The sequence below is a fragment of the Dasypus novemcinctus genome, chromosome 10 (assembly GCF_030445035.2).
Source record: "Dasypus novemcinctus isolate mDasNov1 chromosome 10, mDasNov1.1.hap2, whole genome shotgun sequence".
NCBI classification, from domain to species: Eukaryota; Metazoa; Chordata; class Mammalia; order Cingulata; family Dasypodidae; genus Dasypus; species Dasypus novemcinctus.
The window spans coordinates 92,180,871-92,197,794 of record NC_080682.1 but is presented as its reverse complement, the minus strand read 5'-3'; the positions used below and the strand labels follow the sequence as shown (position 1 = coordinate 92,197,794).

Genomic DNA, 16,924 nt, shown 5'->3' with positions numbered 1-16,924 from the left:
TTGAATAGACTGTTCTGCCCGAGCTGTTTGAGTTTGACAGTCTAGTAAAAAATCTTTTTCTGAACCATAAATTTGGTTCCACTGGTCTGTGTGTCTGTCTTTATGACAGTACTATGCTGTTGTACCACTATAGCTAGGTAATATGATTTAAAGTCTGGAGGTGAAGGTTCAGTTTTCTTTTTATGATGTTTCTGGCTATTCATGACTCCTTACCCTTCCAAAAATTTGATGATTGTGTTTTCAACTTTTTTTTTCAATGCTGGTGGAATTTTTATCGGTATTGCATTGACTCTGTGTATCAATTTGAATAAAATTAACATCTTAATGATATTTAGTCATCCAATCCATAAGCATGGAATGTTCTTCCAGTTATTTAGGACTTTTTAAATTTCTTTTAACATTCAGTTGCAGTTTTCTGAATACAAGTGCTTTACATCATTGGCTAAGTTTACTTCTGACTGTTTGAGTTTTATCTATTGTATTTTATTTTCACCACTATTTTGACACTTTTAGTTTCTTTTATTAATATAACCTTCATTTCTAGACTCTCTTCCAGTCCTCTCTCTCCTACCTTTTTTTTTCAGGTTCTAGCATACTCTTTAGTATTTCCTGAAAATCTGATCTCTTGTTTAGAAATTCCCTCAGTTTCTGTTTATCTGTGAATATTCTAATCTTGCCCTCATTTTTGAAAGGCAGTCTTGCTGGATGTAAGATTCTTGGCTGGAAGATTTTCTCTTGTAGTATCTTAAATACATCAGACCATTGTCTTCTTGCCTTCATGGTTTCTGGTGAGAAATCAGCACTTAATCTTTTTTTTTCCCTTCCCCTCCCCCACATTTGTCTGTTCTCTGTGTCCATTTGCTGCATGTTCTTGTCCACTTCTGTTCTTGTCAGCGGCACAGGAATCTGTCTCTCTTTGTTGTTGTATCATCTTGCTGAGTCAACTTTCCGTGTGTGCAGTGCCATTCTTGAGCAGGTTGCACTTTCTTTCACGCCGGGCAGCTCTCTTTACAGGGGGCTCCCCTACGCGGGGGACACCCCTGCATGGTAGGGCACTTCTTATGCGTGTCAGCACTGCACATGGACCAGCTCCACATGGATCAAGGAGGCCTGGGGTTGGAACCACAGAACTCCCATGAGGTAGACGGATGCCCTATCCACTGGGCCAAGTCCACTTCCCAGCACTTAATCTTATTGGGTATCCCTTATATATTATGCATTGCTTTCCTCTTGCTGTTCTCAGAATTCTCTCTTTATCTTTGGCATTTGACATTCTGATTAGTACGTGTCTCAGAGTTGGTCTATTTGGATTTTTTCAGATGGGCTTACATTGTGCTCCTTGGACATGGATATCTATGTCCTTCAATAGGGTTGGGAAATTTTATACCATTATTTCTTCAAATATTCCTCCTTCTCCTTTTCCCTTCTTTTCTTCTGGGATACCCATGACACATATGTTTGCATGCTTTTTGCTGTCAGTTAGTTCCCTGAAAACTTGTTCAATTTTTTTCCATTCTTTTCTTCATCTGTTCTTTTGTATGTTCACTTTCAGAGGCCATTTCTTCAAGCTCACCAATTCTTTCTTCTGCCTCCTCAAATCTGCTATTATAAGAATCCAATGTTTTTTTTTTTAATTTCGTTGATAGCACTTTTCATTCCCATAAGATCTGCTATTTTTCTATGTATGCTTTCAAATTCTTCTTTGTGCTCATTCAGTGTCTTCTTAATATCCTTAATATCTTTATTCATCTCATTGAATTTATTAAGAATTGTTTGAACATCTATGAATAGTTGTCCTAACACCTTTATGTCATTTGGAGGCTTATCTTTTTCTTTTAACTGGGTGATATCTTCCTGTTTCTTGGTGTGGATCATAATTTTTTTTTTTTTTGGTGTCTTGGCATCTGGATTACTAGAGTATTTTTTTCTGGGTACTGTTTTTCTCTTTAGTTTAAGGCTTCCTGCCTTTTCTCCTTTGCTGGTTGTGTAGTAGAGCCAAGATATAGTTTATCCTGTAAGGTGTGGAGCCTCAAGTTGCCCTCATTGTTCCAGGGACCAATGAAGCTTCTTCCAACTTTCTCCTTTGCCAAGGATAGGGACAGAGTCACAGCTGTGTGGATTAATCCAAGTTGTGCAGGCCTAGATTGTAGTTGCCCAGAGAGACTGAAGAATCTTCATGCCCCTTTTTCCCCTGCCTGGGGCGGGGATGGAGCTGCAGGTGTGGGCAGCAATCTCTGCAGTATGTGTCCAAGATGGCCACAGTTGCCCTAATAAGCTGATTTTCAGCCTATGCCAGCCAAATATAGACAGTTACCTGGATAGGTTGTTGCAGGGACCACCTGCCTCCTCCCTGCCAGAGGAATGGCTGAAGCCTAGTCTAGGATTGCAGGTTGATACAGATGAAAGAAACTGGTTCTTACCGTCACTGTGATTTTTGGTCCTGGCTTCCCCTCAGGCTGAGAGCGGAGTCAAAATGGTGGCCACTGGCCTCTTCCCATCTTATGCAGATTCACACCCCAGCTGTTCCCAGGGTTATATCTTAGCCAGCTCTGAGTCTACCAATCAGTACCTGAAACTATCAGCCAACCATCTCTTCCTCCCGTGTTTTCTGGAAATGGAGCTTCCAATTCCAGCCACAGAAGAGGTCCTGGGACAGTTTGTGCTGCCAGGGTAGGACAACCACTGATCTCCATAGCTTGGCCAGTAATTTCCCGGAGAGGCTGGAGCAGGTCCCCACAGCTTCCTCCCTGCTGGAGGTGGAACTGGGGCCTGGGCTAGAGCTGCAATCTGATCTGGATGGAAAGAAGCCAGACCCCACCAGCACTGTTATTTTCAATCTGCCCCACTGCACCTCATGCCAGATGCAGAGGGAAGATGTTGGCTACCAGTCTCTTTCTTATTTGGACAGGCTCAAAATTTAGCTGTTCATAGGATTATACTTTAGCCCACTAAATTTACTCATCAGTAGCTGAAATTGGTGCCCAGCCATCTTTTCCTCCCCTGTTTTTCAGAAGTGGAGTTTTCAGTTCCAGCCGCAGAACAGCTCCCAAGGCAGCTTGTGCCTCCAGTTGAGGATGGGCACTGTCCTCCGTGGTGTAGAGTGCTCTAAACCAAGTCTTCTCTGCAGAAGGATAGTCTCCTTCCATTCCTTAAAGGATGTTGCAGGATGCTCTCCTGGCCTCCTGGAGCCCTCAAAGAGGTGCTTCAACTAGCTCCACTGCCATCTTGCTGTTTCTCGTTTTTCTGACTTTTTATTAATGACCATTCTAATAGGTATGAAATGATATCTCAGTGTAGCTTTGATTTGCATTTCCCTAATTGATAGTGATGTTGAATATTCTTTCATGTGCTTTTTTGCCATTTGTATTTCTTCTTTGGACAATTGTCTTTTCAAGTCTTTTGTCCATTTTTTAATTGGTTCATTTGTGTTTTTATTGTTGAGTTGTAGCATCTCTTTATATATCATGGATATTAAACCCTTATTGGATATATGATTTCCAAATACTTTCTCCCATTGGGACAGTTGCCTTTTCACCCTTTTGACAAAGTCCTTTGAGGTGCAGAAGTGTTTAATTTTGAGGAAGTCCCATTTATTTATTATTATATTTGTTGTCTATGCTTTGGGTATGAATTCCAAGAAACAACCACCTACTGCAAGGTCTTTAAGAAATTTTCTCTACATTTTCTTCTACTAGTTTTATATTTTTGGCATGTATATTTAGGACTTTGATCCATTTTGAGTTGATTCTTATATAGGGAGTGAGATATAGGGGTATTCTTTCATACTTTTTGTTATTGATATCTCAGCACCATTTGTTTAAGAGACTACTTTGTCCCAATAACATGGTTTTGGTAAGTTTGTCAAAAACCAGTTAATTGTAGAGGTAAGGGTTTATTTCTGGACTCTCAGTTCTATTCCACTGATCAATGTGTCTATGTTTAGGCCAATACCATGTTGTTTTGGTCACTGTAGCTTTGTAGTATGTTTCAAGGTGAGGCAGTGAAATTCCTCCCACATTGCTCTTGTTTTTTAGAATGCTTTTGGCTATTCAGGAGTACTTTCCCTTCCAAACGAATTTAGTAATTGCCTTTTATATTTCTGTAAAGTAGGCTGTTGGAATTTTGATTGGTATTGCATTGAACCTATAAATCAGTTTGGTTAGAATTGATATCTTCACAATATTTTGTCTTCCAATCCATGAACATGGAATTTTTTCCATTTTCTTTTAGGACTTCATTGATTTCTTTTTGCACTGTTTTGTAGTGTTCTGCATATAGGTCCTATACTTTGGTTAAATTGATTCCTAGGTATTTGAGCCTTTTTGTAGCTATTGCAAAAGGACTTTTCCCCCTGATTTCCTCCTTAGGTTGTTCAATACTAGTGTACAAAAATGTTATTGATTTTTGCATGTTGTTCTTGTATGCTGCCAGTTTGTTGAACTCAAAATGAGAATACAACTTATCAAAACTTATGGGATACAATGAAGGCAGTGCTTAAAGGGAAATTTATAGTCCTAAAACACCAATATTAAAAAAAGAAGAAAGAGCTAAAATCAAAGATCTAACTGAACAAGTTGAGAAACTAGAAAAAGAGCAGTAAACCAACCCCAAAACAAGCAGAAGGAAAGAAATAAAAAGATTAGAGGATAAACAAATGAAATTGAGAACAAAAATCAATTGAGAAAATCAACAAAACCAAAACCTGGTTCTTTGAGAAGAGCAATAAAATTGACAAACTCTTAGCTAGACTAACAAAGAAAAAGAGCATGCAAATAAATACAATCAGAAATGAAAGGGGGGGGGGGAGTTTCAAATGACCCCACAGAAATAAAAAATATCAGAAAAGGATATTATGAGAAACTGTATGCCAACAAACTAGACAACTAAGATGAAATGGGTAAGTTCCTAGGAATGCACAAACAACCTACACTAATGCTACAAGAAATAAAATAACTTAACTAACCAATCACATTTAATGGGATTGAATCTGTCATCAAAAATCTCCCAATAATGAAAAGTCCAGGACCAGATGGCTTCACAGGTGAATTCTACCAAGCATTTCAAGAAGAATTAAACAATCCTGTTTAAACTCTTCCCAAATATTTGAAGATGAAGGAAAATTACCCAATACATTTTATGAAGCCATCACCCTAATACCAAAGCCAGATAAAGATACCACAGGAAAACTACAGACCAATCTCTCTAATGAACATAGATGCAAAAATTCTCAAAGAAATACTTGCAAATAAAATCCAACAGCATATCAGAAGACATACGCCAAATGGTATTTACTCCTGGTATTCAAGGACGGTTCAACATAAGAAAATCAATTGACATAATGCACCACATTAACAAATTGAAAGGAAAAAAACACATGGTCATCTCAATGGATGCAGAAAAGGCATTCGGCAAAATCCAGCATCCTTTCTTTATAAAAACACTTCCACAGATAGGAATAGAAGTAAAATTCCTCAATATGATGAAGGGCATATATGAAAAATCCATAGCCAACATCATACTCAATGGGGAAAGTTTGAAAGCTTTCCCTTTAAGATCAGGAACAAGACAAGGATGCCCACTGTCCCCATTATTATTCTTCCTTTTTCAAAACTCAGCACAGTGTCTTGCTCTAAAACAATTTTTGGAGAAAAATTAAAAGATGCAAGCATTGAGTGTTATATGTCATCTTGTATTCAGTGATCTTGATAAATGCTAACATTTTTCTATGGATTATTTTGGATTATCTAGTTATATTCCATCACATTGTCTGTGAATGATGACCATTTTGTTAGCTCTTTTCCTCTTCTCATGCATTTTTTCCCCATTATTGCACTGCCTAGGGTCTGCCTCATCTGATGTTTAACAAAAGTAGTGATCATTGACATTCTTATTTCATTACTAATGACTAGGTATAGTGAGACACAATGAGGACTACTAGGGACAGACAAACCTGGTCCTAACCAATTCTATGAAGACATGAGTTGATGCTACAGTGTAGAAGCACATCTGGGCAATGATAACAATTATTTTATAATAAAAACAGAATCACTTGTTCATGATGAATCATATTTGAATAAGCATTCATTGCCAAAATGAAATAATCCATAATAATATGCATGTGCCCAATGGTTAATAAAATTGACTTAGGACTTTAGTCTATGTCTCTCTCTGTCACCACCACTACCATGAAATATTTGCCTGGATTGTTCAGGAAAGTATCCTTGCACTCCATCCCAGTCAACATTCAATCACTGTTCCAAGCCCCAAATAATCTTTGATCTGCCTTTTGATACTATAGATTATATTTGTCTTTCCCAGAGGCACATACTTGTAATGATATCATATGATGTCTGTCTGGTTTCTTTCACCCAGCATAATATTTTTGAAATACAGCGATGATTGCGGGAGCATTAGTAATTTGTTCTTTTTAAATTGCCTTTAGCTTGCCATTGTATGAATATAACAAAATTTGTTTACTCTTTCATTTATATGAATTGACATTTTGTCTTTTCTTATTTGGGGCTATTATGAATAAAACATCCAAGAATCACATTGTGATTTTACTTTGCATTACTTAAATGTATCTTATTTTATAAAGTGTCTGAGCAAATATTTTCCCATTTTTAATTTGGTTATTTTTCTTATTATTGAATTGAAAATATTATTTTTACATTCTGGGTGCAAACCATTAGTATGATATATTTATTGCAAGTCTTTTCTCCCAGCCTGTGATTTATTTTTTCATGCTTCATATTTGTTAATATGAATAATATAATAATAATAATTCAAAGAGCTGTTGATGAAGTGCATCTCACCAAATTTTTCTTTTATGGTATGTGCTTTTTGTTTTCTACTTAACAAATTTTTGCTTATATCAAGGCTATACATATATACTCATATACTCTATTATACTTTTATCTACAAAATTTCCCCCTAAGCAATGCTTTATTTGCTTCCTTTAAATTATGACAGGTTGTGCTTCATTATTACTTAAATCAAACATGCTAATTTCCTGTGTGATTCCTTTGATCAACTGTTATTTAGAAGTTTAAGATATATCTGTATTGAGAAGATGTATTTACTAGAGAAAATGTGTGTTTACGGAACAATCATGCATAAAATACAGGATTCCCATATACCACCGATCATTAACACATTTCATTGAGGTGGAACATTTGTTACAACTGATTCTAGCACATTTTATAATTGTAATATTAACTATAATCCATGGTTTAACTTATGGTTCACTGTGTAGTATAGTTCCATGGTACTTTTACAAAATATATTTATTCTGTTACCATATATATAATTTAATATTCCCATTTTTAATCACATTCAGCTGTATATTTCAGTGTAGTTAATTACATTCACAATGATGTGCTACCATCACCACCAACCATTACAAAAACATTTCCATCATGCCAAATAGGAACCCTGTACATTTTAAGCCCTAACTTCCCATTTCTTTTGCTCATTCCTTCCCCTGGGAACCTATATTCTACATTTTGACTCTGAGTATGGATATTCTAATTATTTCAAATCAATGAGATCATGCAATGTTTTCCCTTTTGTGTCTGGCATATTTCACTTAACAGGATGTTGTCAAGGTTGCATGTATCGGGAAGTGGACTTGGCCCAGTGGTTAGGGCATCTGTCTACCACATGGAGGTCCGCGGTTCAAATCATGGACCTCCTTGACCCTTGTGCAGCTGGCCCATGTGCAGTGTTGATGCGTGCAAGGAGTGCCCTGCCATGCAGAGGTGTCCCCATGTGTAGGGGAGCCCCACACGCAAGGAGTGCGCCCCATAAGGAGAGCTACTGAGCATGAAAGAAAGTGCAGCCTGCCTAAGAATGGCGCCACCCACACAGAGAGCTGACACAACAAGATGACACAACAAAAAAGAAACACAGATACCCGTGCCACTGACAACAACAGAAGTGGACAAAGAAGACGATGCAGCAAATAGACACAGAGCACAGACAACCGGGGCGGGGGATGGAAGGAGTGGGAGGGAAGGGGAGAGAAATAAATAAATAAATAAATCTTAAAAAAAAAATGGAGTTCCATTTTCCCAGTATCATTTGTTGAAGAAGCTCTTCCTTCCCAATAGAGTGATCCTTGCTCCCTTGTCCAAATCATTTCGCCATAATGTTAGGCTTGATTTCTGAGCTCTCAATTCTATTCCGTTGATCTATATGTTTGTCTTTCTGGTAGTAACAAATTGTTTTGATTACTCTGGTTTTGTATTAAGCTTTAAGATTAGGAAGTGTGAAACCTCCAACTTCATTTTTCTTTTTCAAGATGGCTTTAACTGTTCTGCACCCCTTTCTTCTGAATATTTGTATTTTTCTTTAAATTTGTGTTTGAAATATTTGAGTTGCTTATCTTTATTTTATAAATAAGATTTTTTTCACAATAATGTGAGGATTTTTCTCTGATTCTTAATAATCAGAGTTGTTTATTCTTCCCTTTTTTTTGTAAATTCTATTTGTAAGGGCATATATGTTAAAAATTAACTAAAAACAATTAACAAATTTGATGAGTTAAATGAAATGCAGAAATTCCTTTAAATATACAATTTCCAAAACTAAAAGGAAAAGATATAAAAATCTAAAAAGACCTATACCTGTTAATAAAATTGACTATATAATTACTTCTTTTACATAAGGAAATTTCCCAAATTGCATCAATGGTGAATTCTTTCAAATATTTAAGGAAGAAATAACAAACTCTTTCTGCAACTAGAAAAATATGGAATACTTTCTACCTTGGTTATTGAGTCTACATAACCTCAATAACAAAACCGTACAAAGACATTATACGAAAGAAAATTTTCAGGCCATTATATCTTGTAAATATAGATGCTAAGGTTCTAAACAAAATACTAATATTATTATTTTGGTTACTAATATTAATTAATTAATTTACCAATATTAAATTTAAAGTACATGAAATAATAATATCTAATAAACAATTAGGGTTTATTCCAGAAATATGTTGGATTAATATTAACACATTAATAAATGTTTTCCTTATTAACAGAATAAAAGAGATAAACCATATGTTCATTTTCAGATGAATTATTTTATTTAAAATTCAAAACACTACTTTGAGATAGACACTCATTATAATTTTACAGAGATGAAAATGGTTTAGTACCTGTCAACAACTGTATATAATAAATTTAGCCCTATAGCTATTAAATGGAATAGATGCATTAAATTCAGATTTATTTTTTGCCAAAAACTGTGTTTTTCACAACTGCATTATACTTTTTGCCAGCTTTCTACCTGTTCTGGTTAAAAACATTATAACTAAAACTGAACCCCCTTTATCTAATTCTCAAGCCATGGCCTTAGGAGCCAGGGAACTTTTAATGTGAAGACTTTTAGGAGAAACTCTTGGTTACTTGGTATATCTTAGAAAAAGGTAATCAGACAGTAATTTTGGCCAAGTTTGACTCAGAGGTTTTCTCAAAGTTTTAAATATTAACAAAAATTCCTAAGCCCCCTTCATACTCATTTTATCCCATTTACCCAATACTAAAACTATTGATTTTCATTTGATAAGAAAAACAGAGAACCTTCTAATTCTGTCATAGTACTTGACTGCCTTATCAATTATCTCTAATTCCACCCATAAACAGAAGAATCAAAGATTTCATAGGTATCTTCTCACATATTGTCATACCCTTTCCCCAAATATAGATATTATAATCCAAATATGGATAAACAGACATTGTTTTAACCTTTCATACCTATGCATTATTTATACCATAACTATATATTATGATATAGGCATAACCTTTATAAGCCGGTATGTTTGCATAATCCAGTTTTTAACTAGAAAAACAAATAAGCAAATAAAAGAACTTTGGACAAGTAGATTGTCATTCAAAATTTTACTAATGTGAGAAACTTTCTGGTAGAACCTAGAAGTTGGCACATGCCTGCCATCTACTCGTTTGCTATTAATTTTACTTAAAAATTATTTCTCTTCATGTGTATTATTATTGTAACTCAGCCTATTTCAACAGGAAGGCCTGCTTTCTGTGGTTTTCACTTATTATGGCTGCCTGCTCTGGATGAAACAACAATGCACCAGATATTAATTATTGGAGTTATTACCAATGCAATACTTCAAATAAATGTGCAATATTACCTTACTGTAAATATATATTTTAATGAGTCCTTTGCATAGAAGATACTGAAAGTATCTTCTTAGGACTTTTGAGAAAACTTTAAAACCCATACATGTGGATAAATCTTCATAAGACTGAGAAGCTGGAATTGAAGTCTTCTGAGAAATTAGATGGAATTCAAGTATATAATTGAATGGATGCCAGCCCCTGTGGTTACAAGTCCCATCAGAGAAAAGTTGTAAAATTTGAAGTTTAGTAGTGATTTTTTCCCCTCCTGTTTAAATATATTTTAATTGTAGCTCTAGTTTCAACAAAGCCAAATATAATTACTCTCCCATGAGAAATCTATGGGCTTCTCTATCGGGGCTACCCAAAACAAATTTTGTCATTTTCCATGGAAAATCCCCAGGGAAGCCAGTATTTAGGGTTCCTAACAAATGCAGTGTGGTTGTTTCTGACCAGTATAAGTTTTGATAGAGGATTTAAAATATTTGGCACAAGGGTGAATTTGTGTAATTCTACAGAAAAAAAATTTATATTCTGCTACTAAATAAGAGGGATTCAAGTCAGAGCCTGTTAAATTAGGAAGGCTCTGAATTATCGTATTTCTTAGACTCCAAAAATTAAAGATATTTGCAAACTGCCTTGAGGAAAGAGGAGAAGTGGGGGGGAAATTACATGTTGCTTTGGCACTAGAGGAAGAAGACTCCTTGAGACTGATGCAACAACAAGGACCATAGAGATAAAGTTTCAGGCAAGCAAATTTGTGTATAATAATAGAAAAACTTCTCTACACTTTATAGATGGAGGAGACATCCTTAGGAAGAGAAAAGACCTCTACCACTGAAAACGAATTAGTCTAAGTTTTGGAAGGAATCTCAGTGATATTGTAGCCGGCTTCTATTCAATGTATGTTCCCCAGTGCTAAATATCTCTAATCTCATTTTTAAAACCTTTAAGAATGCTGACTCTTGAAACCGTGGTTGAGTTCCTCTAGGGACCCTCTTATTTTTTAATATGTACACTAATTTGTTAAGATATTTACAAACAGGTTGACCACCAAAAAGGAAACTTTGAAATGTATTCATTCATTTAATTATTAATTCATTCATTACACACCTTTTTCATGAGGCCGTCACTATTTTATGTGCAAAATATATTAAATGAGCAAAATAGACAAGATTCCCAGTGCATTTAGAATATAATATAGATTTTATAGTCTAGTAATGGATAACAGACTATAATAATGCCATAAAGAAAATAAAAGTTGGAAATGGAGATGAGTAATGTCAAGATTTGCAGGGGGGGCGCAGTTTTAAATCAGGCAATGAGGGAAAATCTCACTTTTGGATAGACCCTCAATAGAGCACTGAAAATGTTGAAGAGTAATAGCTGGGGAAGATCACAGGCATTGGAAAATTGCATGTACAAAAGCCCTAAGTTAAACACATGTTTGTTTAGTTTGGTAAACTTCCAATAATTTGGATGATTGAGAGGCTCAGAGTTAAAGCAGTAGAAGACACAATCAGATTTAAAAGGGTGCGACCTGTGCAGGGATTTTAAACAACGGTCAGGGTGTTGGCTTTTGCTCTGTATGATATGGAAAGACTGGAGGTTTTTAGGGATGACTAGGCATGATTTGACTTAAACTATTTTATTAAGCAAAACAATGATAATAATTGTAATGATACTATATATTTTGCATATTATGCTCTAAGTTAAGCAGAAATGTCCATGTTTTAATTTAATTAATAGTAAATTTCCTTCTGGTTGAGCAAACTGAAATTTAGAGGTATTTAATTCATAAAACTAGTATTTGGTAGAGCCAAGATTTGAACTTGAATCTGTTTGATTCCAGTCTGTATTTTTTACTCTTTATGTCAAACAAAAAAAATGCTGCTCAGAATTTCTGTTTCTAGAATTAGAGCATGATTGTTTCCCTATTTAATGCATTACCATTTCAGCACAGATTTTAATAAGTTTCTTCCATAAAAACTCTGGAAAGCAGGAGGATATTTCCTTGGGAAGTTTTTAGAGTAGAAAGTGGGCATGACTTGGATTCCTATGTTCCTGCTGTGTTTTTCCCTTTTCTAACTCTGGTTTCTCCTGTGAAAATTGGGCAAAGAGAATAATGGTTATAGAAGCAGTGCCATGTCTTAGAGCACCAGGGAGGGTGGCTTGTCCTAAACTACACAGAACCTCATAAGCTTATTCTGTCTGGTTAATGCATCATCATGAAGAATACTATTATACTTGGAAGAAAGGAAGAAAGGAAGGAAGGGAGGAAGGGAGGGAGTGAAAGGAAGAAAGAAAGAGAGAGGGAGATAAAATAAGAAAGGGAAAGAGAGAGAAAGAGAGAAAGAAGGGAGGGAGGGAAGGTGGGAGGAGGGAGAGAAGGAGGGAAGGGGAAGGAAGGAAGAGAGGAAGGAAGGGGGAAAAGAAGGAAGAAAATTACATTTTAAATAATGTAAATATAAGATCAACATTGAGTATGGAATAGGTGCAATGTTATTTTCAGGGAAAAATAAATTACAATTGTGTTCATGTTTTTAGGAAGAAATAAAATAAGTATATAGCCCTAGGTATTTTATAAAACAACAAAGAAGAGTTCATAGAGAGGAGAAAGGAAATTATATCAATAAAAGTTTTATATATTATAAAACAGAAGAAGATTAGAACTGATGATTTTTAAAGCAATTTCAGATGGAAAAAGAAGACATATCGGTCAAAATGGAATATTCATCAAAGATTTTTAAGCTTTTGTTTTTTGGCTCTCAAATAAAACCAGAGTTGAGCACTTTTCAAAAATTCCAGTGCTTCATCTAGAACCATTTGTTTTTTTCACAATTATACACTAAGATTGTTTATATGACTTCATTAGAAAAATCTTCCACTGGTTAAAAATGAACAGTCATAGAAATCCTTAGGCTAAATCTCATCACAAAAAAGAGAAAATAGTAGTAAACAAAATTAGGACTTCAGAAGATGCTGTTATATGAGGGAGATTAAAATATAACAGAAATTGATATAAAATAATTTGTGGAAATGTAGTAAAAATACAATACTGTAGGAAAACGAATAACTCAAGTTGATAATCTAAAATAAGCAATACTGGAAGCAGGGCTCTTTTAAAATTATAAGGTAAATAAGAATTTTCTCAAAAAAAAAAGAAAAAAGAAAAGAAATCATCTCTGTAATCTCACACATTTAATCAGGAAAGATTTCAGGATAGAGCCATCTCCCAAAGCAGAAGAAAATGCTGTCAAAATACAAGCTAATAAATTAATAAAGACTGAACTTTCACAATATAATTTTTCATAGATAGTTGTGATTAAAAGAAAACAAAAATATATGATAATTTATAGGTACCAAGCTTATTGACATAGAAATTTGAAGAGACAGTAGAAACCAAGAGATTTAATTAGAACTTAATTTTTAAAAGTCATTGTTAAAATTTAAATACTACAAAATTGTTCTTGTTTACTCACAGTAAACAAAGAATCAATGTAAAATATATGTGGCCATGCTTTATAAATTGTAGCAGCGTATAACAGTCTGGACAGACAGATTCTGTACTTGATAGTTCTGTCTTGGAAAACCCAGGCATGCCAAGAATAGGCCTGTAGCTAGGTCAGGATGAGTGTAATATATTTGCAAAAAAATTAGGAGCAGACAGCACAATCACCAGGGGAGGGTGGGGGGAAAAATAAAATAAATCTTTAAAAAATATTTAGGTTCTCATATAAATTAATTGACTATAACCCAGTAGAAACGTATGTAAGGACTTTTGAAGGAAGGGCAATTATGTGGGGGAGGTAAAAGATTCAGTGTTATTAAACAGGATCCATAATTTGGAAACTGCCTATGGGAGCAAAAGTAAGCACTAGCAACTGGTCAGGGAATATGAGCAGGTAGGTGCATGTAGAAAGAGTTTACAACAAAAGAGCAAGCCAGTCCAGGCCTTTGGCACTGTGTTTTCATTCTGTTGATTCAGTAGCAGGCTCAGGAATACTCGGTAGAATCGAAGAACATAGTCTGGGTGCCAAAAGATTGTTTTTTAATTGTGGATTTTATATTGTGAAAAACGCTTGTTTACCTTTTGTGTCTGGCTGAAAATAATCTTGCTGCTCTCTTCTTGTATAGCACACATTTGTGAGTTCAAAAAGCAAGATGCCCTCCAAATGAAACATGTATGGGGCCAATAGCTCCAGTCTGACACCAAGATTCTTCATCCTCAATGGGATTCCTGGCCTGGAAGCTGCACATGTCTGGATCTCCCTGCCATTCTGCTTCATGTACATCATTGCTGTAGTAGGGAACTGTGGGCTTATCTACCTCATCAGCCATGAGGAAGCCCTGCATCGGCCCATGTATTACTTCCTAGCCCTGCTGTCCTTAACAGATCTTAGTGGCTGTACTGCATTTGTCCCAAATATGTTGTGTATCTTTTGGTTCAGTCTCAAGGAGATTGACTTTAATGCCTGCCTTGTGCAGATGTTTTTCATTCACATGCTGACAGCCATGGAGTCTGGCGTGCTTATGCTCATGGCTCTAGATCGCTATGTGGCCATTTGTTTCCCTTTACGCTATTCCACCATCCTCACCAACACTGTAATTACCAAGGTTGGACTTGCCACCCTCATGCGATGTGTGCTGCTTGTGATCCCGTTCATGTTCCTGATCAAGCGTCTTCCCTACTGCAGGGGCAACCTCATTCATCATACTTATTGTGACCATATGTCTGTGGCCAAATTATCATGTGGCAATATCAAGATTAATGCCATCTATGGTCTTGTAGCAGTCATATTGATGGCAGGATTTGATATATTCTGTATCTCCGTGTCTTATACTATGATTATCCGTGCTGTAGTGAATCTCTCTTCTGCAGATGCTCGCCAAAAAGCCTTCAGCACCTGTACCTCGCATATATGTGCTATTGTCATCACCTATGTCCCAGCCTTCTTCAACTTCTTCACTCATCGCTTTGGGGGTCGCACCATACCTCACCACATCCACATCTTTATTGCCAACATCTACCTGCTGCTGCCTCCCACCTTGAATCCAATTGTCTATGGAGTGAAGACCAAGCAGATCCGTGAAGGAGTGATCCAATTGTTTCTTAGAGAGAAAGATATTTGAATATGAGATAAATGTATGATACAGAATTCCATATATAACATAAGGATAAAAAATTACATAGAAAGGAAGAGAGCAAAAGAAAATTTTAACAAACATGGTCATTTCAGGAGAAAAGGCCTGTGGGTATTTTCCTGTAAAATATACTAAATGATCACAACATTTTAAATCAAATAGAAAGGAAACAAGAATACTTTTCACACATAATTTAAACTTCACTTAGACCTTGCAAAGTAGACAGAGTGAACTAGTTAGGATATCCGACTTCATGTAAGCCTCTTAATGATTACTGCACTTTGAATTAGGCAGTGTGGGGAAGTACAGGAAAGAGTCTAGAGAGACTCCAGAAGATTGAGGAAGGCACATAGGCAATCCTGTATGTCTGTTGTAGGAAAACATGAAGCACTTCCCCCAAAATATCTATGCTGAACTCCAGGGAACTTATCTTCCTCTCTATTTCAAATTTATGTGCAATTTTGTATAACATAACACAAACAAGGAAACACTCCATGCCCTGGGAATTATTTGGATTCACATATATGTACCAGAGTGTACGCAAATGAAGCTAGAGTACATATGTTCATCAGAATTCATCACAATCTGGGAAGCATTCCTTGGGATTAATATAAAGCAGAATTTTGAAAGACAGTTGATATAATTTTCCACTGCTTTGAAGAGAGAATAAATCAGCTGAGGAAAGGGGAGTGAAGAAAATTTATATGGTTTGCCAAAAAAGGATGCCTAGGCTTGATTTCTTTTCCTGTTTTTATTGTAGAGTCAGAAATCATTGAGTGGTCAAGAACAAAAGGAAAGGATTACCTTATTTAGATTTCTAGAACTAGAAAATAAATATATAGGGAGTAGTATTGCCTGAACAGGAGCAGAAGAAGGAAAGGGAAAAAATTCAGGACAGGTTAACACAATCCGATTATTGCACCATGAGTAAGAACAAATAATAATTTTAAGGAAAGGAAGTATAGAAATTCTTGGAGGTACAATTATTCTCAACTTCTTTTTACTTCAAGTATAGGAACTTCTTTGGACTAACATTCCATCTTTCATATAGGAAACTTCTGGGCATTTATGCACCAGACTTCAGTGTTTAATAATATTTATTTCTGAGGGCTGAGGTCAACACTGACACAGTCAGTGGTCAGCCCCTCTCGGAGAATTTTACATTTGTCTATGCCAGTGGCAGTATGAGCAAGCTCATCTCATTCACAGGCAAATTATTAACAAGACTTTTTTTGGTTGGAGACCTAAAGCCTTATTATTCTCCCAATTGTATATCATAAAATTGTTGACATTTGTCCTCAACTTCCTTGCTTCCTGTATGACTCTGAATTGGCGGGGAAAGGATAGGATAATTATGAATAGGCCTTCTAGAATCCAAAGCGTCAGGAAGAAATTAGGGAAAGATGGAAAGATAAATGAATGAGATGAGGAAAAAATCAAATAAAGCAAAAATATAATTGCATAATTAACTATTATAGGTACAATGAAGTTTTTTTTCCCTTTGTTATTTTTTTTTAATTACATTAAAAAATATGATGTCCCCATATACCCCCCACCCTCCTCACTCCACTCCTCCCACATCAACAACTTTTTTCATCATTGTGGCACATTCATTGCATTTGGTGAATACA

General features: G+C 35.6%; 1 protein-coding gene across 1 annotated transcript; it reads left to right on the top strand.

Annotated features, from left to right (window-relative positions):
• The first annotated feature begins 14,330 nt into the window (after positions 1-14,330).
• LOC101418335 (olfactory receptor 52N2-like) lies at positions 14,331-15,281 on the top strand. The gene has a single exon (XM_004463187.1). The coding sequence runs from the start codon at positions 14,331-14,333 to the stop codon at positions 15,279-15,281; it is 951 nt and encodes a 316-aa protein (XP_004463244.1).
• The last annotated feature ends 1,643 nt before the right edge of the window (positions 15,282-16,924 follow it).